Source organism: Clavelina lepadiformis, chromosome 8 (assembly GCF_947623445.1).
Source record: "Clavelina lepadiformis chromosome 8, kaClaLepa1.1, whole genome shotgun sequence".
NCBI lineage: Eukaryota > Metazoa > Chordata > Ascidiacea > Aplousobranchia > Clavelinidae > Clavelina > Clavelina lepadiformis.
In genome coordinates, this window is record NC_135247.1 from 14,709,736 (window position 1) to 14,736,477 (window position 26,742).

The window sequence follows — 26,742 nt, forward strand, 5'->3', positions numbered from 1 at the left end:
CATTGGTCAAGGGTGCACCAAAAACAACGTTCAATATACATGCTCTGGAAACAAAGATATTTCTCTCAACGATGCTGTTATTTGCATATTTCTAATTTCCAATTGTTCGGTTCTTTTTGTTGGAAGGTTGACAAGTAATATATTGATTTTTAAATGGAGACCATAAATGCTGTTATCCCATGACAATGTAACTGGGAAAATTGTTGCACAATTCATATAAAAGATGAAAAGAAAATATTTTGTAGCCCAATGGGAGGAGGGACAACGTACGTAGCCTATTGTAAAAATTATAAACAACGCAAGTTAATAGAATTACAAGACTTAAAAAGTGCAAAGCAGAGGAGCTATACTTTTCACAGGGTAGCGTTTTCTCTTGTATAAAATGCACGACCTATGCCGGTAATAAAATTATATTTTTTAAGTTTAATGCTGACATCCTATTGTTAGAACCACATCGTTTGTTTATGTACTTTCTAGTGAAGCGAGAAGTATAAAATGCTACCCATCATAGCAAAAAAAAAATAACTCAAACAAAGCAACAAAAAAGGGTGAAGAATGTCTCTAAGTTTTCAAAACGTGCAACAGGTTTAAATCGACTGGATAAGAATTAATTAGTGTTGGGAGTTCCTCTAGAGAATGTGGCCCGTACAGTTTTACCGGACTACTAAGCATCTAACGTACAAAGTCCTGACATCAATTTAATAAACTTTTATTGATCTGCACAAAAACCCTATTTTCAGTTATTAATTGTAACCAATTTTTCAGTACAATAATTTCATCCAAGAGTTATAGAAAACGTGTTTCTTTTATTTAAACTAAGAAACACCCACTCATGAGGAAAGTCCTTGAACCAATAAATTGCTTTATGTGCAAGTTGAAGAAATTAAAAAAGTAATTAGCTAAATAATTTCATTTGAACTTGGAGCGAACCGTAGCTTATAGGCCTATAGGCGAACTTGCTTAACCTAAACCCGAAGCGGAATAAATCTTCGCACTCGATGCAAACCTGAACCGGAGTTAAACCCGTGTTCCATTGCAGTTCGACTTCCTGGATACCTTCTGATTTTGGTCCACAGTATAACTGAAAAGGCATCACTGAACTTGTCCTTCCTGACCTAGCATACAGTACAATCCGACCTACCAAAGTAGCTCAATTTAGCGCCCATAAACAAAATTTAGCCTATAAGGTAAACCATCGAGTCAACTAAACCATGCAAGTTCTTAGCACCTAACGCAAACTTCGGTCGGCAATAAAAATTTAAATAAACTTAGTTTATCTCCGTGGATATTTATAATAAAAAGCTTATACAAACCGACTACTTGTTTGCACAACAGGGGCCAGGATGCATAGTGTACGTGTGTGTAAACAACTAAACATAAACATTCACGTAAAGGCAGGTTATCCGGTTACGCGGAATCGTTAGTGGTTGATCGCTTTTATTTGCCGTCGTATCAACTGTCATGTTTAGTAGATTTCCAACGAAAGAAACCATTATTTTGATAATGCTTAAGCTTGATCCGAGTCATATTTCAGCCTGATAAATGATTCTGAGATGTAATGTAAGCTTCTGTGAAATTGGCTCGGGATTATCGATTTAATTACTCGGTGTACGGCCTGCTCAGTCATGCTGCATGAGCTAACAATACGATTTGGTCTAATTAGACTTTTGTCTCATTTGAGAATCGATGGATTTTGATTGGCTTGGAACAATATAAAACCAGTTATTTGAAAACCTTCACGCTTTAATAATAATATGCAACATCGAAGGCAATTAGTGCATATTACGGGCTGTATTTTCATGACAACGCTGTCTGAAAGCCAAGTGAGTTAATAACAATGAAAACAATTACCACAACAGACTGATAAAATTAATGCATCTGTGCATCTTGTCAACGCGCTATTGAAAGTCGATTGAAATGGTAAAACGATTTATTTTGTTTGTACATAACAAATGCTCACACGACAGAAGCTTAACATTAAAAGAGGATAGACCATTAACGTAGCAGAAAATTTCCACCGAGAGGATTATAAGAGATCACAGGATACATTTAAATATGGTATAAGACAACTTTTTACAACTGTAACTGCCAACCAAATAGAGAGCCTTCAACTTCAGAAACCTTCTTTGCGAACGCCAATAGCAATGTTACTAACAATGGTACTTACGGTCGTCGTATGACCGTTCTAAACAGGAACTCATCACACAAATAGGAACGGCAGACTATAAACACGCAACGAAATCACAGCTTCATAATGACCAAAACAATCCCTATGTTTAATTGGTCATAACTTAACTTGTTTAACAGCGCAATGGTTTTCATATGCTTCGAGATGTAGGGTAGAAGAAATTATGTGACAAAATATAAAAAAATGACTGATGAAACCATAGGCGTACTTAATGCGGACAAGCGAAACTGGCTCTTTCTGATTACTTGGAATCCAAGCAATCGATTTTTAGGACGTTCTTAAATTGGACCCTTACAGTACAAGCCAATGGGCATAGTCGAGATGAGTATGGTCACCAAAACGGCTAGTATAAAAGCAAGATATATGCAAACCACTAGTCACCGAAATCATGCAGAAAGATGACACAGCGTACGATCAGATGATATTCGAAAAACGTTTGAAAGATTGCCTGAAAAATTTCAAAATTACTTGTAGACAAGATAAAGGAATATGTGCATAACACGTTGTTGCGTCTAGGGATTTCATGTATCCAATGCTGGTTGCAGAAATTTTATAACTAAAATATTATAAAATGGGAGTTTTGAACAAGAAGGGTGTAAAATATTATAAATGAAATTAATGTATAATACTCATGTACATTAGTACGTTGAATAGTTGTATTACAATTTAAAACTGAGAGATATGGATTTACTTCACAATAGTATTATTTCACGAATACGCCCCGGTAAATTGAGAAAAAATAAAGTGTTGCAATATCACCAAATTTAGTTGAAAACAAAAAACACTTGAGATAAAAGATTCCAAACGTTTCGAGTCAGTTTCGATTGAGATTGCATTGACAATTTTCTGAAAAACAATCAAAGAACTTGAAAAAGTGACGCCAATTAAAGCAGAAAATAGTTATATATATTTATGGCTTGTTTATTGATGAAAGCTAATTATATACAAAGAAAACGGTTTGTGGTTTGTCTAAGCTTAGGTAGAACTTCATTTTATGAATTTTCACAGCTTTGCAATATGCAGTAGAATGAGTTCCTTGCATTCTGATGTTGACATCATAGAATACTCCATTGAGTAAACGCATTTATTTCTTCAATTCTTCACTTCACATGAAGATTACGAATCTTATAATGTCTTCCATGTATATTGCAAATGATTACATCACAATGGTCCCATGCCAACTGGAGGGTATTCGGTTGCTGTTGACAACGATACTTGCTGAGAAACATTATCATAACTGGATGCAGATGTGGTAGTGTCCTTGTCGGAGGAGAGTTTTTCCATGAGGAACTGATCTATAGGAGTGTTCCCGATCAATTTAAAAAAGAAGAGATGTTCTAAACACTTGAGGCCAATAGAGCGCAGAGCAGGAAGTCTAAGTAGAAGTTTGGCAAAACGCCCCGGCTGATCGGGATATTTCGATTTGCAGTAGACCTCCAGCGAGGCATAGACTTTTTCACGAAGTGACTCGATGTAGGGTGAATCAGAGAGATCTTTAGCGTCTGTATAAAGTAAAGCAATCATTAAAAGCTGTCGGCCATTGTAATAATGCTGCTAAATTGAGCAAAAAATTGAGGGTTGCACGTGACTAATGTGAAGTAGAGCATTGTTTCGTAGATGCCACAGCCATGGATGGCCAAAAAATACTCATCTATGAGAGAATTGTGACCAACTTTTTGTTATTTGAGTCAAGTGGAGCAAATAGCTATTTGGCTTAAGTCATCCAAAAACTAGTATATGCTCTTAAATTTATGAAGTTTGCTGACGTCAGATCAGGCGCTGCATCAAATTGGTTACAAACCCACTAAAGACGTTGCAAATATATTCGTTTTTGTTTTTTAAGTCGTTGCAATTAGGCATAAGTTATCATGGAAATATCTATTTTTACGAAAAGCACTAATATTTATCTACAAGTTGATGGTGGCTGAAATGTGTTAACCCAAGTTTATAGCAAAATAAAAAACAAGATATAAATTGGCACCCAGAAGGTTAACTTTATTTATGATTTTTCTACACGAGCTTTCGCAAACATAAGCATGCTTCTTCAGGTGTACTACGAAAAATGTTTTCGTCTGTTACGGTTACCCTAACAGAAAGCTAAACATTTCAGACAACTAGCTTGCGCCAAGTTAGCTCAGTTGAAAATGTGACTGAGTCAGATCAATTAAGCGAGTCATCATAGCTCTGGTATGTTAATGATAATTAATCTTTTATAAAGTAGCCAATGCTTTACCTGGATTGAATAGGACAATTGCCCGCAAACATCCTAACTCTGTTCGATCCATCTGCATATCTCTCATTTTGGCTATCAGTTCTGTTAAAACTCGATCAAATATTGCTCCAACGCCAGCCGAATGGGCACTCTGTCTATAAACTCGCAACCCGGATGCGAGGATAATTCCATCTGGTATTTCAATGCTTCGATGACTGAACGCAGCAATCAGCAGTTCATTCCAACCTACACAGAAACCACTCTTATAATTATGGCTTTGCAATATTATTAACAGAAGAAAAATAATAATGTTGCTTTAGAAGAGCACTTAGAAAATAATAAGGATTTTCAGTTTACGATTGAAAAACAGAAGTCAACCAAAGGCAGCAATCTTCCTCCTAAAAGTTGGTTGCCTGAATGCACAACAACTAGTTTTATACAGACTTTGTGCAACAAAGACTAATACATACACAATTTCAATTAAGCAATTAAATACCATGAGCTTACCGAAAGAAATACAAATAAACACATGATTTATTAAAACTGACTAGTTTTGGACTATTTTTTTTTTCATCAGAGCGATCTTAGACATAAATAAAAAAAGATGTACTGTAACTATAAAAAGAATTAAATGCAGTTTTGCGAGGTTACATAGATAGGAAGGACTATATACATCGTTTAAGCTTCAATAAAATCTTGTGTCTACCTGCATTTGTACTGCTTTTAGTAAGCTCACGGTAGTAAAAAAAGATTTAAGTATGCAATTACTTAAGGACCATTTCGTTGACTGTGAACACATTAGCAAATAACTAAGATTAAACTTCACCAAATTGTCAAATGGGGAAACATGAAAAACACAAAGCATGATACAAATTGTATTTCAAATAGCACCACAAGTGCAGTTGTAGATTTTCTTACCAGCACGTAGCAAGGTGACTTGATCATCCAATGGCAGCGTAGAAAAATGTGGTACACGCTTCGCCCATCCAACTAAAGTGAACAGTTGGTGATCGGCAGCTTTGCATACATTAGCATCCGAGTCCATTAGCTGAAGAAAAGTTTCAAAGACTTGTTATCATTTCACTTTCAGAAAAGTCGATTCAAATGCAATCTAATTCTAATAGCCTATCATGCATAATAACATAAGCTTAAGCAAGAGCAGCAACTGTAATCATTTTAACAGCAGAGCAAAATGGACAGATGAGCCATACTTCTGATTGAAAGTTCATAATGTCCTCCATCTTTGGGTCAGACGCAATTTCAGCTTGCAAGATTTTGTCAACCGGCATGTCATCAGCTGGATTCAACTGCTCTCCTGGAGCTTCCTCCTGGTCTTTGTTTCGTTGCCTCTCTTCCTGAACGGCTGCAAGAGCAGGTTTTATTTTTTTACTTTGATAAATTTAAGTCAGATTGATATTTTCTTAACCAAATAAGAGCAACTAAAATTCAAAGCAGGGTATAAAAGTGTAAGGCATGAATTTGAAGGCTGATTTTGTTCCGAGTTGAACTCAAGCTCAGGACTTTGCACTTGGCAGTATGAATGGATAAACAAGAGCAAGTTACTCATAGTCAATAGAATAAACAAGCTATGCATGACAAATTTAAAGATTAATTAATTAATTTGGTTTGAGATTTAAACAATTAATTTAATTCAAATTAATTTCGATTGTTGTGCAGGGGATTCTGTTATCAGAATTTACTCTGAACGTATCAAACAGTGACAACAATCACATCGACACTAATGGCACACTATCATCACTTCCTTAACAATGCTACTGACAACTGTAGTGTAGTTCATCAAAGGTATACCAAATGAAGTCAATTACGTTAAGAAAAGTGATTAATGATCGATATTGTGTGTTACTTATAATGCTCCACAGTTCACATATTTATCCTTTAGGTTGTATACTGAGCAGTATCTCAAAGAACTGGTATGACTTAACAGGACAGTAGTCAACAACGAAAGAATGAACAACAATATTCTGTGTACATGGCACAACTTGTAACAATGGTTGTTAATAAAAAGCATTGCAATTCATGCAGTTATTAATAGTAGACCAAATAGAAATGAAAAAAAAGGAAATCCAATAGATACAATCCAACGGCCAAATAGCATTAGCAAGAGTGCCAGAATAAATAATTCATTAAGGGAAAATTTAATATCAATTTTATAAGCAGCGATAATTTTCTTCTACGTATCTCAGCTGCAACTCAGTTATATGTTTGAACACATATTATATACAGATGAGAATGAAAGTTGGAAAGCATGCTTTAAGGAAATGACCATCCTACTTTCTATTAGGTCTGAAATCACAGTGTTGTTCTTCACTCACCTTCCTTTTTCATTCCCATTGCCAAACATTTTTGGTATCGGCAGTACTGACAACGATTTCGTTGCCTTTTATCGATAACACATTCCTTGTCATCACGACATGTGTATGTCAGATATTTACGAACAGTACGCTTGAAAAAGCCTGAAAGATAAAAAAGCCACATGTCAGAAAATTTGTGACTCATTTCAAAATGTCACATGTTCTGCTGATGCTACAACCATGAGTTTAGTTATTTGCTGCTTAAAATGCTGAATTGCAAGTGGTGTTTAATAATTAATTGATAATAAGGGAGCAAACTATTCCAGCTGTATGGAGGACAATGCCATTCATTTCTTCAATGCATTTCTTGTGTGAGTCATTTTCACAACATTAAGTATCTACGTCATTTATTTACACTTCGTGGATGGAACACACACCAGCAAAAAAGCACACAAAACAGTTCATCTAAATACATCAGCTTAGTTGTTGATTACATGCACTACCTTTGCATCCCTCACAGCTGTAAACTCCATAATGCTTTCCCGATGCTCTATCCCCACACACGGCACATATGTGCTTTGAAAGTGGGGTGTTGTTGGTGACTGAAAACGGGTTAGAAGGCATGCAGGGTGCATTTTCCGTCGAGGACAACTGTGGAAACTGAACGGGGGGCATTGTACTTCTGCTCCCTCCAGGCATTCCCGGGCCAGGAAGGCCCATCTCTTGCTTGACAGTAATGTTGCCGTAAGGCAAGTTCACTCCACCTAACATTAAGTAAAAGAATACTACATATAGTGTGGTTGAGACTTGGACCTCATAAATGTTATGCTTTTACTAATTAATAATATAATTAAGGCAACAAATATGTATGAAAATGTAATGAATAGATCACGGTATATTACTTTAAACAACTATTCGTCAAATGCCACACATTGTGGTAAACAAATAAGTGACTACACATTTACATAGAAAAATGATCACATTACACACAACAAAAATAACTTCCACAAAATAGCTCACCCGCAGCCCCAGAGCTGCTGTCAGGTATCTGGTGAAGGGGTGATATGGAGGAGTGGCCATTTTCATTCAGTCTTCCTCCCGTTGCAAGCTAACAAATTAAAAGAAATCATGAAACCAAAGATATTCTGTAGCCGGCTGGCTGCTTTTACTCAAGGATATTACAAAAGAATGATAAATAACAATCATTACAAAACTCACAATTAAAGTAAATCGTATTTAAGACAAGAATTATTATTTAGGCCTATTGATTTGGCTTAACCTTAATTAATCTGTAAAGCCTACCATATTTATTTTGAAATACTTCCAAAAGCTAACTTTCAACTTACAGAAATAGCAATAGGATCGTTGGATAAAGAACCCAAAGACCCAAGCTGGGAGGCTGAAGCTGTATTGGCCATAGCTTCTGCTGCTGCCCCCATTACCCCAGGCGGGAGTCGAATCATTCCTGCCTGACTACCAATAACAAACTGTCCAGCGTGCCGTCCCAATCCTGGCATATTACTCATGCCCATTAAAGACAGTGGAATATTTTGCACTTGTGATTGCTGAGAAAACACATCGGGCATCGCTGACTGATTGCTTGTTGGCATTCCGCCAGTTGGTAATGACATTTTGCAGTTTTTCAAATATCTTCTTCTGTTAACAATGTCAGCAGCAATGGTTATTCAGTTTCGACTTAGCTAGTGAAAACTACTTGCAACACAAATACAAAAATGAATGAATTTATTGCCACATACATTAAAAGACACATTACAACCTGCAAAAAGTATTACCAGAAAAAACATTACAAAAGTTTATATGATATATAAGTATATACATTCTCGTATATACATAAAATTTTTTCTCACTGTTACCACTATCATTTCACAAGCCACACACTAACGGTTAAGGATACAAAGCCACGGCTTGGCCAGCCCATTATTGTGTCATATAATTAGACTATATGACAACTACTAGGGCCTGATTGAGTCGAAAACAAACATCATGCAGTATTATTGACATTTTTTGTTATTCTCACAAGGCTAAAGCAAATTTGGGCTGAACACTTTGTTTCGCTTTAAAAAAACTAGAAGGACAAATCAAGAGCTAAACATTCATGTTTTCATTTGTATGGTCCATTATAAAGACAGTGGAATGATGACAAGAAAGTTTAGCTAATTTGTACTGAAAAAAAAACAGGTTAATTTCTTTCATTTAACAACAAGATGAAAATAAGATGACAGGTATTTTGATAAAGCAAAATAAGCAGTTTTGCATTTATACAAACATCAAAATCTGTCATATTTGTATCAGAATCTAATGCCTTTGGCACATACTCAACAACTATACAGGGCATTTAAATGACAGGGACAAATAAGAAATACCGAGGCAAGGTAATGGTGAAGATATTATATTTAACTCTTTGCCTATGATCCTACTAGGCAGAGCTGGCTTTCTTGCTATTTGGTTTGTCAGTTGGATTCAGTGCACATCAAATCTAATAAAAATGTGCAGACAACATCAAGGTTAATGACCAGATCATACGTATAACTGTATATAAAAAACATTTTGCTTTATGACCAACTTTAAAGCTGTTTCAATAGGGATACAGCACTAACAATAAATAATAGGCAACCGAACGTTGTTATATAGGTTCTTATAATCATGGTAGTCTACAAAATATATTACATTTTGTAAACTTATGGTATGTTCACATTACACAAACATATAATTTGAATGCAATGTAAGAAATCCCTTGCGTACTGAAAGACTGAAAAATATATTATCTGAGTAATAAACACCTCCCAGTACAGTGGCCAATATTTCATGACTAAACTTAAAACTATGGGCAATTTTTGATGAAAAATTACACTGGTCAACAGCCAATTTGCTTCTGAAACAAATGAGGTCAATCTTGGCTAATTTGGGGTCGCTGATCATGAATATCAACTTGAAATTTGTTGATTAGCTCTAGTTTTTGAGATATGGCACCATGCCAAAATGTGCTTTACTTGCTGACGCGGAAAGCAGTGTGCGTTTTTGTGTTGTAGCTTGCATCGGTCAGATAGAGTTGGGCACTAAATATATTTGTTGGAAGGTAGATGACGTGTCTATTCATATTATTTTTATTTTGACATATGTTTGAGTTAGTTTGTTTGCTTGCTTCTTTTGTAAAAACTTCATGTGTTTAGCCTTAACTGTTCTTTCTGCAGATGCCTCGTAAATGCATAAATAAAGTAGACAATTTCTGCTACATTTGTGGTGAAATAACTTTTTCTTCACAAAAGCAAAGTGTAACGGCTGTGGTCAGGAAAGCATACCACATGTATTTTGGATGCAAAGTTGGTGATCAGGGCAAGAGTTGGACCTCTCACATATGCTGTAACTCCTGTGGTGTAAATCTTCGACAATGCCTAAACGGAAAAAGAAAATGTATGCCCTTTGCTGTTTGAATGGTTTGGAGAGAACCTACTGACCACATTAGCGATTGCTACTTTGCATTGACTCCAGGGGAGAAAAACGTTCTACATCCACCACTTGTTGAATCAATTAAGATTTTGTTGCCACCATTGCACATAAAACTGGGTTTAGTGAAGAACTTCGTCAAGGCAATGGACAAAGCAGGAGCTGGCTTCATGTACCTCGGCAAACATTTTCCCCGAATAATTATCAGTGTAAACGGCTATCATAGGCAAACTGATGCTAACCACTTCCAACTTTACTTTTGTTTATTGTTCTATCAACACTTAACTTAAAGCCAAATATATCACATTTCTGTTTATTATAAATTGATAAATTTGAATAAAAAATATAGACTTATTTATAAGTCTAGGGTGTGCATGCTATAGGCCTATATACTTATATAACTGCAGCATAGACAAAAATGATCTTACAAAACAAAATACGTATATGTGATGTTAGCAGGCCTATCTATTTGAACTATGAACAGACCTTCCCAAAAAACAGGGAAGCTTCCATACAAAGTTAATGACCTCATGTCAGTGACTGTTCATCACAAAGTAAATGACTGTTCATCAGGACCACAGAACATCAGCAAGCATCATTAACGCCTTTCCAAGGGGATTACAACTGTAGCGCCACTAGGTATCGAACATAAACCAGCATTATTGCAAGCCCAGCACGCTAAGAACTTGGCCATCAAGCCGACATACGGCAATTTAATTTAAAAGATTAGTTAGGTTACTGAACATATGGTAAATCAGTTTTTAAAACAAATAACTGTATCAACTTATTTAAACAAGTTAAGTGTTTACTTTTAAACTGTTTTATAAACATCGCTTAATTAGTTTTACGAAGGCAATTAAGATTTATTGGTAAACTTTTTAATTTGTGATAATTTTTAGAGCCACACCAACCACAAAACCATAGTTTGTTTACGAAACCATACTGTTACAAATAACGTTCTATATTAAAATCACTATATACATAATATAAATATATGGCAAAAACCATAATATAAATATATGCCAAAAACTGGTGTAAACCGGTGATATCCAAAATGGGGTCTGCGGACCTCTAAGCCCTAAGGGCTCACATGATGAGGTCCATGAGGTCCATAAGAAAAAAGTTTGTATGTATTTGCCATATATTTGTTCTTTTTACTGTGATTTTTTCATTTGACTTTGTTCTTTTCGTTAGATCTTAAAACTATTAAATCAAGAACTGAGACTTCAGTGCCCATCGTCACACCAAAATTTGAGTCTTCGCATGCACATGATTTCTCTTGAAAATTGAAATACTTTCCAGTTTGTCCGTAATCTATGAGATTAACATTACGTTTAGCCATTGCAAATTTCCTGTCTTTGTCATTTGTAATACTAGAGGCTACAAGTCTAAAAAATCGATGGGCTTGCAGCCTACGGCATACCGGTAATCTACGGGAATATTGAGTTTAAATAGCCGTCAATCGCTCTGCAGTCTTCATTTAAGCAACTTAGTAACTTACGGTAAACATCAAAGGTCGAGATAAAATCATACAAAAGTTTGTACAGAGACAAGTTAGACAACAAAAGCAACATTGCTAAAATGCTAAGCCAAATCACTTACGGTGTTACCGTCAACCGGGGTTACTATGATAAGATTCAGGACATTTCTTTGCCTCCTCTCTCACATGTTGCTCAAAAAGGGTTTGTTTCTTGATTGAGTAACACTTTGGTCCTAAGCTTCTCAAAAAAATAGAAAAAATTCATTTTTATGTTTTCACACTTTTTTTATTCAACTTTAAAAAATTATCGTAGTAGCCCCTGGGTTGGGGCTACTACGATAATACATTGTAAATACCTAAAATGTTCATTGTAGCCCTCCCTTGGGGCTTTTCTAATAGTTTTTTGCATTAAACAAAACATCACAGCAATAAAAAACATAAGTGTCAAAAAAAAATTGTTAAGCACAGCTGCAATAATCGGAGGCACTCAATCCATCATTGTCGCTGAGGCAGATTTTGGAGTTTGGAACGATTCTCTTTCCTCCATTCTGCTAAAATTCGACGCCACATTCGTTTACCTGGCCCAAAGACACTGACGTCCAATGGTTGAAGGAGATGCGTCGCATTCGGAAGCAGGCTAACAAACTTAATGTCATTTTCCTCACAAGCCTTCAAGACTTTTTCACTAAAATGAGAGGCCAAGTTGTCACCCAGCATAATCTTGGTACCTGGAGTGTCCTTGACAGCTTCCAGAAACAAACCAAAAAACCATTTTTCAAACAAAGAAGCGTCAAACCAACCACTCACGGAATGGTCGTATAAAGCATTTTGGGGTCCATTTCGAGTCCACTCTGCATAAAGATTCTTTGACTTATAAACAGTCATTGGTGGCAAAAACTGCCCTGCACCATTTCCGCAAAACATTACGCTTATAGCCTGTTTGGACGAGGCTATTTTCCTTTCTACACGTCTCAGTCCGCCATAGTAGTATTACCATAGTTATTACCATAGTAGCCCCCAAAATCAAAGTAGCCCCGGTTGACGGTATGGAATAACTTGTCTAAGCTGAGAATAACTTCAACCTGGTTTAATAAAATGAACCAAGAAAAGCAATAGCGAACCAACTATACTGATACAGTACATGTAACGCGGATATAAAAATTCTTCATGCATCGTTCATGCCCTGTACCAAAGTTTACCACAGGCGCTGCGGCAAAACTTTACGCCACAAACTTTCATGGTTGCGCGACGTCAGCATGGCGTAATTATGCAGATAAACAAGTTTGATTCATTGTGTGAATATGGGTATGGAAATGATGCGCACAAACTAACTACTGTACCATATTTTTTTCTAACGGTTTGCAAATTACTTTAATAATGACAAACATCTGTCGAGCTATTCACTTTGCTGTGAAAAATGAGTATACAGTATTGTAAGCAACCGTGATGTTTATCTGGAGTTTCAATATACGTCTGAAGCTTTGTCTTCGGATTGTATTGAGGAACGTTTTTGCAAGAGATAAACATCTGCTGTACATCACGCTACAGCACGGATAAACGAAATTTTCCAGAATACATTTTTTAACCTTTGATTTTGCCGAAATTGGCGATGCTCTGATGACAACGAAATAAGGAAGTCTGCATATAAAATTGTTATCGCCATAATGTAAATGCTAAAATGTGTTCATATAGAGCTTGGTGTACTTTATCTTCAAAGCAAAAGCTTTTTGTTAGAGCGACCTGGTGTTGAAACGACTACCGATATCTGCTGGATTTCGGACATCCCAAAAACGTAGCTTAGGCCTATGCCTTATTATGTTATTGAAATGACACTTCCAAGTTCCACCACTGTCCTCCAAACCGTGACTATAACAATAAACTTTATGGGTGATATCTCGTATTTTGGTAAAACTATAACAAGCCATAGCATAGCTTGACAACTCACTGTAAACTAATCAAATTCGTTGAATAAATTGCAAGAACTTGTGCTTATGGACACAGAACACGACATGCGTATTCTGGGCTCTGGCTAATCTACATGCACACTAGTGATAAGTAGTTAACTGGATTCACGCATATATTTAGAAATAAATAAACCAAACAAACAATAATAACAGTGTCAAAAAAATGATATAATAGCTTGTCCTAGTCGAAATACGTATAGAGTAAGATTAACAACTCTTTTAACTGGGTAAATCTGGATTAAAACACCTTCGTATTGTAACAATGAAGGCAGTTAAGTAGGAACAGACTCAGCAAAAGAACTGAAAGCAACGACAACAACCAATACATTTCAAGTTCAACTTTGCCACTAGCTAGAGTCGTTGTGGAGACTGTGGTTGTGAGAATAAGCTTCTTGGCTCTCTTTGACCAGACCGACCTAAAACTGTATAATTTTATTTATCAAGCGAGTCTGTTGTTCAGCTTAATAAAAATTTCATTAAACGAGGAAATATTACAAATCGATGATTCACCTGGTGAATTACAGTAAGAACCTGCGTTGAACAAGAAAGTTTTAGCTTCAAACGGTCGCGAATTGTTCTTGCTGCGAGGTGAAGGAGTTACTGGATTAGACATACCTAAGGTTTGTAAAAGCAAAGTCAGTCTGCATGGCGATAGGTGCTATTGTAGGCTAAAGGACATATTATCTTACAGAAATGAAAACTTTGATTGATAGTAAAACAATTTAATCACATTAAAACGCAAATTAATGGTTATTGATAAACTCGCTAAGTTTGACATAAAGTAGCTCACCGACTGGAATGTCAAAGTTTGAAAACGTGACATCAGTATCTCTAATTGGCCTCTCCGCGTGGCACATAGTTGAATATCGCTGCATATTGAGAGAAGATTGAAGTGATTGAACCTGCCTCGATTTTTCTTGCAACATCGCATTGTACTGGAAAATAGATTTAGGATAACTTGTCTGTGTTTAACTAGCATAGAACCCAAATAGCGTTACATAATTTATTAACAGTAACCTTTCCGGCATGAATGTTGTGTTAAACAAGGTAATTTATTTAAAATTAACAATGCTAGTGATTAACGTAAATTATTAAATTGCACCTCTTCACAGCGTCGATTTGACGTCTGAAGTTCATTTTTCGCGTGATGCAACTTTGTGTTCAATGCATCGGACTCTAGTTGCCAATTCGATACCATTTTGGTGCTGTACACGTTCAATTTTTCGAATTTGTCCTTAAATTTGCTCAGCTTGTTATTCTGCGTATAATAATTTTAACATAGGTTTGTAATCGCTTTCAACAAAGAAATACTGCCACGTATCGAAGACAGCTTAGCGTGTTCGTTGGATAAGCGCTATACGATTTTTTACTTTGTACATATGTTCTTGGCGATTTTGAAAGGTCCAGAAATTGAGAGCCCTGGAGCAAATATCCATGATGGCTTCTGGCCTCTGCCCGCAAAGAACCATGTTCTTATAGTTTTCAGACGGATTCATTTCCATCCTGACGATGTCCAACTTATTATTAAGTTGATGTTCGCATGAGGGACATATTTTTCTCTCCTGCGCTGTGAAATTAGAAGTTACGTTAACTTTAGATAATATAATTTTTCCTTCTAAGCTAATTAGACATAGTGTTGCAGTAAAGCAAAAACTAAATACCAATGATATTTTCTCCATCTTCTTTGCAGAATATATGGGAACAAGATGTGACCCACGCCTGGCCGTTAGTCAGAGGTTTCCTACATTTCCGAGAGTTACAATACAGCTCACCGTTCATTGCAATTGCAGTTTTTACAACGCTATGCTTATAAGAGTAAAAATCTCTGTTACGATGGTCGGTCATATCGTCTCCAGTCAATCCAAATCACATACCAAATCTATCACAAACCACTAACCTCCTCATGCTCATCTTTATGCTTATTGCATTTATAATGGGTCAGGCCGACAAAGGGTCAAGCAGGCTTTGTTATTGATTTGACCGCAGTAAAATTAACATGGAATAACATTATTAACTTGGCTTATAGGCTACGTGAGAAGCAACTTGTATGTTATACTTAGAACACTCTTTGACGCAGAGTCTACCTTGATTATGGCAAAAACTGTTTAAAATAATAGGTCTACCTCGAAGACCAAAGAAGTATACGAGTTTTGCGCGATTCTGAGAAATATTCCTTTTAATTTTGCACTCCTAATCAGAAGGTAAAGTATAAATATAAACATAGTTTTCCTGAACATGCTAGCTACAGGCTACTAAATGAAGTTCTAAGTAATCAAGACATAACCACTCCAGTAATGTAAGATTGCCGTGCAGGTATTTTACCAGTTTACTTTACAAACTTAGCAGTCCTGTTAAAATGTTCGGTAGCTTATTTGCTATTCCTTTTCTGATAGTTTAAACACAAAGTAGATAACTTACTTGTGACACGAAACCAGTCTTTTTGGTACCAGTAGGCCTATAGGCCTATTTTACCGATAAAGTATTTGGCGTATTGTAGCCTACGGTATTTACTATTTAACAAAGAGTGTTAGGTTACGCCGTTACGGTACTCTTCTAAATAAAAAAATTTTTGGTCAAATGATAACAAAACTTAAACTTAGAACATGTAGGTAGTAGCCTAAGTCAACTGATTAATGCGGATTTGTTGACTACAATTTGCCCATAATTTGACCCACCAGCACAAATTTAAAGAGTTTGCTTTAAAACTTTTGTCCAATCTACCGGTAATTGCCTACGCTTGACAATACGTTAGGTTGCTTAATTTAGTAAAATAGGTTCTTTCATTACTTCCCTTTGTCAATCCAGGCCTATAACCTAGCCTAGGTCAGGCTACATCTTTTCAAATCTTTGCCGTAAAATCCCCAAGTTTGAAACTTTGAAAACCTTAAATTTCAATTTACAATGTTTCTAATATGAGCTCACAAACAAACACTTTTGTGGAATGAATTGTTTGATACGATAGCTTGGCTTATGAAATGACAATTGTAATGTAGTGAATAGATTAAAATATTCATTTCTTAATATTAATTCAGACTGAATTCTAGAAATGCTTAATTACGACTTAGGTACTTACCAATCTGAAAACATAGCACTTTACTATCAATGGGTTTGTTTATTAAAGTGCTGTGCAGTAAAACAGCTCTTACTACCTACAGCCAAAATCATTGAATCATTTGATAGTTGTAAATTCCAGTAGATTATGGTGGTAACTGGCCAGTTAAGCAAAAATGCATGTAAACTGGTTTTCTGGTTCCTGAATAGGTTTTGTACATTGAACGAAAGGAAATTACTGGAACAAGAACAAAATTAACTTACAATATAAGATGTTTATGTGGAAGACAAAGACAGCAGCGGATACCAATAAAATATATCATCGTTGACTCAAGCTTGTGACGTCATTCGGTACTTGAAAATATAAAAGTGACGTTGGGAAAGTGTTTGGGAGCGCGTTACGTAAAAACAGCTACCTACGTAAATGACAAAAGACGTGCAGGACGCGCAGACGCAGTAAATATGTTTGTGCTACTGGGGCGGAGTACAGAGCTAAAACAAATTTAAAAATGTCAGTTAAAGTTTTTAACTTTTCAGACCAGGTTGCTTCTTGGCTGTTATTATGATATGAAACAGCAGGTATACCGGTAGCCTATACCATCAGACCGTACGTCAGCACAAACGGTAGAGTGGCAGTGGCAGACCGTACAACCGTTAATGCTAGTAACTTTTCAGGAGGGCCTGATATTACATTTCCTTTTGATCAACGACTTAGAGCTGGCCTAACCGGTAGTTATAATTAATTATATACCGTAAAGTTTTTCCAAGTTTAGACATTTGCTTCCCAACACTGCAACGGAAACACAATACTGCAATAGGTCATGTCAACAGTAAATAGTCAAATAGGTCAGACGTCTGACTAAATACGGTAGGACGGCTCGTTTGGAAAGAAAGCATGTCCGGCGCACAGCGTACCTATCTGGTGTACAAAATGGGTCAAAAAGCTACTTTTTAAGTTAAGTAATTCCCAAACAGCGATATTTGGTTCGCAGTCACGCATACCAGTGCACACCAGTCTTTTAAAATTACGCTGTCCGGTGTAAGAAAAACTTACATTCCATACTGGTAGGGCTGTAGGCAGGGATAGAGGGCCGGACGTTGTTACAGGGGTCTAAGCTCGGGCTGCAGAGTATAGCCGTTTTCAGCAAGATCTTGGGTGCGTCAAACAACCAAATATGACAAGTGTGGTGCTCAAAAATGCTCAGGCGCAATGACAGCGCGTAATTGTAAACACAGTAATGTACACAGTCAATCTCTAAATCAATAGAAAATTGAGTGCACAGAAGTTCAGTCCAAGTCATTAAGTGCACAATAACGCACCTTAAGTATGGCACTGCAAAGCTTATTAAAAGCAGTATTGACTGCGCCTATGCCAAACTCTGTAGTCTGAGTCTAAACGACCGGTCTCTTGTAATTTTGCACACCGACTTCAATTAAACGGATTTTTTACGTAATAGAAAAGAAATTAATTGGTGGTATGGTATGACAATCTCGGGCTACTACATAAGTGCACAGCCGCAGGATGCCTTTGTATACTAGACCCCAGCTACTCCAACTGTGATGTCATCTGGTTGGTCACTAGGCCTGATAATCTTTATCCTCCGACTCAGGAAAGTCTTTGCACAACTAAAGCCAGGCGATGATTCCTCATCGCTCAAGCCCCGGTTACCGAGCTAGTGTTTGTGCAATTTCCGATTGTCAAGTACATATTTAGTTTCGTTTTTTGATTTGTTAAAGGGTAGATATATTATTGCCCGGATTTAGAGCTATCCAGCGGGTCCACTGAACAGGAGCAAGTGTCGCTTTGTCTGCAATATGCTGATGATGAAAAATAAAATAATTGATGATTGATTGGTACTGTTTACAAAATTGAAATTTTTCACTTTCAATAATCAACAGAAGTAGGTTATTTCATTAGTCTCTTTGCTTCTGAAAGATTTCTTTAGATCTTTCTTCTTTAATTTACAGCAGGTTAGGCAATTAAATTTTTGCCATTTCATTTAGCCTATATCTGTGTATACAAAAATGGATACTGGTAGTAAAGACCAAGCTAACCAAGGTTCTGCAGAAAATTCAAAAATAACCACTAATGACAATTGCCACCTAGATAAAGTATTATTTGAAAGAAAACAAAAAGAATCTAGTAAAAATCTCAGTCCTAATCAGGCGCTTGTTGATGCTCACGATGAAAAATATTTTGCCAAACTACCTGTTCATCATCATTGTGCTTTGGATAGCTCGAGTGTTGATTTGTTGAAATTAAATCCTGCATCTAGTGAAAAATTGCAGTCTGCTGAAAAATTACAACCTTTTTTCAAAGATAACAAAATTCAAGACGTTTGCAAACTTTCGAATTCCGCATCGGAAATACTTGCATGTGCAAATAAGACTCAAAGTTCTTCCCAAGTAAATGAATTTCAAGGTTATATTCCAGAAAGTACATTGTACAGTACTGAAAGCAATCAAGTTACTGAACAAGACATTTTAAATAACATTTCGTTTTCAAATCAGTCACAATCTAATGATATGCTTGCCATTGATGAAAGTACAACACAGCTAAGGCTATTTACTTCATCCCTTGATAATAGTTTTTGTTTGGAAAATGAAAAGTCTTCTTATGCAAATTCAATGGGAAATTCACAGTCAAAACATCATCATACAGAATTTGATTTATACAACGAAATATCTTATTACCTTCCTAATGAAGAACAGGCTGAGTTGCTTGATGCAGATTCAGCCTCACTTTTATCAGTTTCTTCTGAATCATGTTTGGATACCAAAGAAGCAACAATGCGTGCCTTGTCTCTTGTGCCTACTTCCTTCGAAGATTGCTCGGTTGATTCTGGTGTTATTTCTTTGGATGAACAACCATCACTGGCTGTTGCTCCCTCAGCAACAAATGGTATGTTTATCTTTAAAACAAGGCTGACTGATCAGCAGACCACAGAGGTTTTTCGAATGGCCTAAAGCACAAATTCAATATGTTACAAAATTTAGGCTGAATGATGAAATGACCTTGGTATTCAACAAATATAACAAGGCATAAACGCTAAGTCACATTTGTCCTTGGATTTTCTCTATTATTATTCAAAGAGTTTAGTAAGAGACTTTTAAAAAGGAGTGAAAACATGCATGCAAAAATTTTGTGTCAAGTTTATCATTTAACAATAAGTGCCAAAACAAATAAGTGAATCCTATCTTTTGATTAACAAATAAAACATTTTTGCAACTCTTACTGTATGTAATTCTATTTAGTTGCAGCTGTAACCATTATAATAAACTTATCTTGCCATGCATTGACAAAGTAAAGTTAAAATACTATGCAGTTGTAAAGTCCAATAAAAATTTATTTTTCATCGTTGCATATTAAGATAGGATTGCTGAAGTTTAATATGATTCCATTATTGTTACAGAAAGTTCATCGAACACTAAAGATGGAAGAATGCAAAGTGAGGCTGTAACTAGATTATTGAGTGAGTCACCTGATAAACTTGTTAATCGGACTGAAACAACAAAAAAAAGACCATTTACAGGTTAATAAAACTGCAATACCTTTAATATACATATGGAAACTTTACTTACTGATTACGTTTATTTCTTAAGAATTAAATAATTTTTAACAATTATATACTAATAATTAATCAGTGCGTAATATTCAGAGTGTCTTTTGATCTGAGTAAAAATGAAAGAACCAGGACATCACTGATGAAATGTTTCAAGTTAGAAACAAAATGTTTGCTACTATATTGTTTTCAAATAGTCTGGCCGTCTGGCTATTATATTCTTACTCCGAATTACTAGTTCATTTTTTATTGTTGCAGTGGGAGTTAATATTCCACAACAATGTATTAAAGTCATATCACACTGACTCCTGTTAGACCAGTGGTTTTAGAACTATTTCACGGAGTAAAACAAAAATTTGCTTTTAACCGTCATAAACCACTTTTATTATTATTTTATATCATACTACCTTAAATATATAATTAAATAAGTTGAGCAGTAGCCAAGAGGCAATTAAATATTAGAGGAAATATTTATATTCCTAAATATTTCCCAGTTACAGTAGATGATTGTTAATTGGGTTTATGCAAAGTTTCAGATAAGCAGTTTCCTAAGCCCCACAGATTTCTTATTTACATGCATGTAAATAACTATGTATGGATAATTTTCAGTTTTTTTAGCTTTGAAAATTTTGCTTACTCAAAATGTTTTTGCAGTTACTGGAGCATAAACAGTACCTTTTGTCTTGAAATTAATGGAAAAATTATTCGTTGTTATGTAAACTAGATATATATGTTTATTCGCTTGGTCATTAATTTTTTAATTATTATTTATAATTTATTATTACGTTAATTCATTATTTGTTGTTAAAGGCTAAAAATATGAAGTGTTAATTTTGCGATCAACATAATTTGCTTGAAACTCACACTTGGATTCCTGACTTTCCTGTGTATAACATTTCAGAACTCGAGATGAGAATTTTATAATCTTTCAGTTAAAAGTGCTAATTTTTAGCCTAGAAAACAACACCAACCATGCTGCCTTCTTATTAGTCTAAACAGGTTTTTAAAGCTCTACGTAAGAGTCCAACAAAATCATAGAGATCTTAGTTAAGTGTTTGACGCCTCCTTGAGTGAGATGAAAGCTGGTAGTCTAGAGCAGTGGTTCCCAACCGCCGGTATGCGTAGTTTTTTTGCCTGTTAGCAAAGTATCTTACTTTATGCCAAGCTTGTTTTAATATGGACTCATAAGCATTGCAAAGTTGTTACTCCCTGTAAAACTCATTTTACGTGTGGCTGATTTACAGCAGTAAAACTGGCATATCTCGCCTTTGTTGATACCGCAAACGCAACGACAACTTCGTCGTCAAGCCACCTATCATCCATAATGGATGCCAAATTTTTATGTGACAGCAACACAGATTATTGCTATCAACTTATCACTCATAAGCGCTCAATGCTTAGGTTATCCCGAAGAAGGTGGAGGGGCATGCTCCTTAGAAAATTTTAGTTTGACAGCATCTAGAATAGAATACATTGAATTTTGCCATAAAACTCTATAAAAAATTTTGTGGACCATTTATGGTTCATGTGCAGTATGTATAACCTATATTGTTGATTTCGGTAATAATAATGTTTTGGCGCTGAATGGTCACCACTTTTCTCTGATGCAGGATTGACTGAGTCGGAGGTTGGAACGATATCAAAGAGGCGAAAGTCTTCTCGAAGCAAAATAGTATCCTTTAAAGGAGTAACAGTCTATTTTTTCCCAAGAAAACAAAGTTTTATAACTGTGCCAAGTCAAGGGGGTTCAACATTAGGTTGGTTTTATTCTGTATGTTTATAAAAGTAACAATTTTCTGCCAGTTTTGACACTTACCAGAAGTATTCTGTTGTGAATAGACTGTGATTAAAAGGCATGATTATTTAACATACCTAGTGATTAATTATCGTAACTCAAACCAGAAATCTCTTCCAGGAATGAGTCTCAAGCATAATCACTCTGTTCAAATGACGTTGAATCAACACAAATGTGCCATAGCTCGTCGTAGAAAAGCAGCAATTAAGAAACATAAGCATCAGCAGAGGATTGATGCCAAAGTTAAACAAGTAGGTGTAGCAATAGGAGGCATGGGCAGACCTAAAATTTTTGAAAACCCTAAATTTTATTTTTTGCACTATTTTGTATAAATTGTTTGATGAAATGGTAAAATTAAATGTGGCATACCCTTCCTGTTCTTAAATGTAAACTTTTAATTTTCTACTTATTGCCTATCACAAAATTGAAATATAATTTGATACAATTTTTTGAAAATATTTTAATTGCCAGAGCTGTGTGTATAATTACCACATGCTTTAGAAGATTGAAATTGTATTTATGTAGCTTATACTTGCTGCTAAAAGCACTGGTTCCCAAACTTTGCAAACTAGCAAAACATTAATGCTGTTTATGAGATTATCATAACGCACTGATAACAATAATTTATTGCAATACGTTTTGATCAAAGTGATGTGTAAATGCAAAGAAGGTACTGAATTATATTTAACAAAGACAATTTAAGGCTTTTAAAATGCTGTATTTTTGTGACTATTATATACAGCCGCTATAGTATATAAGTTCTGAGATGTAGTAACTTTTATCCATAGTTAAAGCAACGATATCCAAGTATGGAAAGTGCACATCTGATGTCTATGGTAATGGAGGTAGAACCTCCTTTGCAAGATTCACCGGATTCCTCATCTTCGGAGGAGTATTATGAAAATGATCTCTGTAATGAAGATCACAAACATGAAGAAGTTGATGATGATTATTTCTTTCTTCAGCCTATTTCAACCAAGAAACGACGATTAATGCTGAAGTATGCTTGTAGCTATATATTTTACATAACTTACAGGTTGCGTTTTCAGTTTTTCAGTAAAAAATCTGGTTAACATGTTAATAATATTATTAGGATTGCACAATTGTTTTGTTTCTGTTTTATTCTTATGTTTTTAACAATTATGAGTTACAATTCTTACAAAAATTGTATAAACTAACAGTTAATTGTACAAATATCACTAATATGGTAATTACATGTTACCAAATGTTAAAAAGTTATTTTTTATGTATTCCTTTTAATTGAATACATAAACAACATCACCTGTTATCAACAGGATTGCTGGTGTTCAGAGAATTGATTCTGAGGAGAAATTGTCTAACAAGTTAACAAGGGAATCAAGGGAAGTATGTGGCTGTGAATGTGAAGGTGTTTGCAATCCTGCAACTTGCCATTGTGCACAGATGGGCATACCCTGTCAAGTAAGTTGTTGGAACATTACCGGCAGGCTACAGAAAGAGAAATTATACCGTGCATTTTTCAATCGTACAGGTTGATCGGGAATCATTTCCATGCAGTTGTGCCGTCTCAGGATGCTACAATCCTCGGGGAAGAGTCGAGTTTGATGTAGATCGTGTTAGAAATCATTACATTCGAACCATGAGGAGGCTTCGATTGGAGGAAACTGGAGCAGAAGCACAGACAGGTACCGCTTTTTACTATTGCTCTTAAAAGATTTTGCTAAATAAGCTTAGTCTTAAATAAAGCTTAATTATTATGCCATTCGCTGCAAAACATTTTATCGAAATAATTTTAAGTAACATTGGATATGTTGCAGGTGTTTCTCCAACAATTACCTCACCGCAACCAAGTAAATCTCCTTATGTGTCATGTGTTGAAGATGACAATAACAACAACAACAATGTTGAGAATTACGTGAAAACTGACGAGCAAGGTCTGTTGCGTTTGGTCATACCAAGTCTTGTTGTGAATTTTTATTAAAGTTTTGATAACGATTATTTTCTCTGAACATTGTTAACGATGGACTTTTTTTTCCATACAGGTCTAGAAGATCCATCTCCCTCTTCATTTGTTCCTTGCTCGCCACCTGGCTCCACTGGCTCATTTTCGAACCCCTTATACTCATGGGCTCCTAACTGCCATGAAAGCTATGTTTTGCAGCCCCTTACAAATGCCACATCTTTTGCACAAAGTCCTGCCGAAAGTTTACCAAGCTCTGGCTGTTCGTTCACTCCTAACAAAAGTCATGCAGATGCTTCGTCTTGTAATTTACTTGCACAAACATCAACAACTAACCAAGTCATCTCCGAGCAAAATGGCTTTCAGTATTTTTTACCTCAGCCTGTTGCAACTTCATGTGCCATGGTTTCTACTTTGTCCTATCCATGCAAGTCATACCAAAGTGTAACCTCTGCTGGAGTCCATTGCACGCAGTCTAGATATGGTGCTACTATTTCCAAAATTTCCACCACTTCATCGGACAACAATCAAGACGGCTTTGAGCCTCCGCTCAAACTCGACCCGATTGCATCATTCTTCCCTGTAAATGGGTCATCTGGAAGATGTTTATCCCAGGAGGTCGTGCATCCTTATGGCTCCTTCCATTCATGCAATAAACTGGAGGTACTTGGTCAACCTTTGAGTCAAATATCACCGACCAGCTATAATGTGGGGTATGGTAGCAGATCTAATCTGTACGAATGTGGAAGCGATGCCCCTGAGCCACGCAGTCGATCATCGTCTCTAAGCGAGTGTGGGCATGATGTGAGCATAGATGTCAAGGCATAATTAGGGTCTATATGTGTGGTGCACTTCTCACGTATTTCTTTGAACCTTTCATAATAAAAAGATGTATATTAAAAAAAAGCTTCATTGTATTAGGGGTTTGTTTTGTTTTATGCACATTTGCCACCTTGTAGTTTATGCTAAGCTCATAATGCATCTTACACATGCACAAGTTAAATGTTTAGTAACGTTTTGCTTTTGAACAAGATTAGCACATGAGCTATTGTTCAGAATTTATGCAACCTAACTTTGTGGTTACTACTTTTTTTCATATGCCTTGTTATCACATTTTACAGAGTAGGTCTTGCTTTTTGACCTGTTTAGAAGAAAGCATGTTTAGACATCAAAATATCTTAACAACAGTAACTAATTTGCAATGAGATACCGGTACCTTTAACTGTTATGTAATTTGCATGGTTTTTGTCAAAGACATTTATGCAGCATCAAAATAGGTGCCTAAAGCTTAATGAAACATAATTTCACACAACAATTTCTTTAAAATCATGATAACCTGGAAATACTCATGATTTTGAACTTTTCTTTTGCTGTATTTTTGTTTGAAGCTGTAGCTTTGATCATTTTAGACTTGCACATAATATAGTGCTTTTCTTTTTTATAGGCACATTTTGATACGGGTTTTTATTAAGTAATGAAACAGTGTTGCAAGTTTACACATCATGTAAAAATTAAAGGGAAGCAAAAACGCTTATTTTTCCAAATATCGGGTGAATACCTTTGGTTATTATTTTGAATTTTTTTCTATCAATAATTTACATTTTTTTGGCATTGATAATAATCAGATTACCTGTTATTTACGAACACCACGTCATATTGCCATACTGACCTTGCCTGAATATTCGTAGGGAAACCTAAAGACTATTGAAACTGTAAATTGTGTAAGACTTTGGATGGGACAAGTTATGGCGCTTTTTATACAGGTTAGAAAGTGGCAATAATAACTAATGTCTTAGTCTGTGTCAAGTGAATTTTCACTGCACTTTATGTGTTATGATTACTTTTAACTTCCATTCACACTAATGGCTTAAACTTGCTGCCTGGTTTTTGAAAACCAAGTCTGCTTGAGTCATGTAATAACATTACCACGTTTTCGAGAAACAAATCTTCGTGTTGGCATAATCCTGACACATTTCCAGAGTTTCCAACTGTGGTATTTTTGCAATTACTGCATGTTAACGTCCATCTTACCAGTTTCTTTATTTTGAAGTAGTTTCGATTTTTTATGTATAGTTTTTATTTTGTTCCTGCCTGTTTTCTACAGGCATATGGTGCCTTACTGCAACAGTTGATATTTATTTCAGTGTTTTAACACTAGCTAATTGTGTTATATTTTTGTCTCAACTATTTTGTTTGTTTCGGAATGTTGGCAGATTACTAATTCACTGAAACAACAGAATTCCCCTGTCTGCCTTCTTGTCTCATAATATATTTATTTGTACAAAAATCAATATTTTAATTGCTTTATGAAAAATGCTAGTTTTTTGTGCTTAATTCCAAATTCAGACAGTCACTGCTAAAGTATATTTGTATAAAACTGATTTTATTGCTTTGTGTTCAAAGTATTACCGTTGTGTAAAATGTCACCTGGCCTACGCCATAGTCACGATTCTATTGGATATGGACTACGGTAATTTTTTGTTTTACTGAAAGCCTTACTGTTAATTTAATCTTTGTGGCTCAGTATTACGGCGGACTGTTTAACGAAGTACATAATTTCCTATATCTGTCTGTTACCTATTATGTCTTCCTCTAAGGGAGTCAATATGACACATCACAGTACTAATCAACGTGCAGTACTTAATATTTGTTTGATTGTGTAACTTTTTTTATTGTAATTTTACAATTTATTTACATGAGTCTTTCGTGGAACATCAGTCTGCAGATTGTTCCGCACTTTTATGTTTTTAAAATAAAGCTTTGAGAAAATACG

The 26,742-nt window shown here is 35.6% G+C and overlaps 3 protein-coding genes across 5 annotated transcripts; 1 reads left to right on the forward strand and 2 right to left on the reverse strand.

Moving 5' to 3' along the window:
- Positions 1-1,908: 1,908 nt before the first annotated feature.
- On the reverse strand, positions 1,909-11,779 carry LOC143468597 (retinoic acid receptor RXR-alpha-B-like). The gene is made up of 8 exons (XM_076965924.1): positions 8,059-11,779; positions 7,733-7,820; positions 7,216-7,476; positions 6,734-6,874; positions 5,612-5,763; positions 5,319-5,448; positions 4,422-4,646; positions 1,909-3,690 (listed from the first exon to the last, which is right to left on the reverse strand). Exons 1-8 carry the CDS (start codon positions 8,341-8,343, stop codon positions 3,350-3,352), a joined length of 1,623 nt encoding a protein of 540 aa, XP_076822039.1. The 5' UTR covers positions 8,344-11,779; the 3' UTR covers positions 1,909-3,349.
- Positions 11,780-13,699: 1,920 nt separating this feature from the next.
- LOC143468598 (E3 ubiquitin-protein ligase CCNB1IP1-like) lies at positions 13,700-15,788 on the reverse strand. Of its 3 annotated transcripts, XM_076965927.1 has the most exons (7): positions 15,519-15,783; positions 15,283-15,427; positions 14,992-15,188; positions 14,724-14,879; positions 14,412-14,556; positions 14,132-14,236; positions 13,701-14,043 (listed from the first exon to the last, which is right to left on the reverse strand). In XM_076965927.1, exons 2-7 carry the CDS (start codon positions 15,398-15,400, stop codon positions 13,973-13,975), a joined length of 792 nt encoding a protein of 263 aa, XP_076822042.1. In that variant the 5' UTR covers positions 15,401-15,427; positions 15,519-15,783; the 3' UTR covers positions 13,701-13,972. The 3 variants fall into 3 exon arrangements, with proteins under 3 accessions (XP_076822041.1, XP_076822040.1, XP_076822042.1); XM_076965926.1 differs by having other exon boundaries at positions 13,700-14,037; positions 15,283-15,788; XM_076965925.1 differs by having other exon boundaries at positions 13,700-14,043; positions 15,283-15,785.
- Positions 15,789-17,068: 1,280 nt separating this feature from the next.
- Positions 17,069-26,740, forward strand: LOC143468132 (uncharacterized). The gene is made up of 9 exons (XM_076965134.1): positions 17,069-19,574; positions 20,086-20,205; positions 21,846-21,992; positions 22,151-22,281; positions 22,819-23,030; positions 23,326-23,470; positions 23,541-23,694; positions 23,827-23,943; positions 24,052-26,740. Exons 1-9 carry the CDS (start codon positions 18,698-18,700, stop codon positions 24,795-24,797), a joined length of 2,649 nt encoding a protein of 882 aa, XP_076821249.1. The 5' UTR covers positions 17,069-18,697; the 3' UTR covers positions 24,798-26,740.
- The last annotated feature ends 2 nt before the right edge of the window (positions 26,741-26,742 follow it).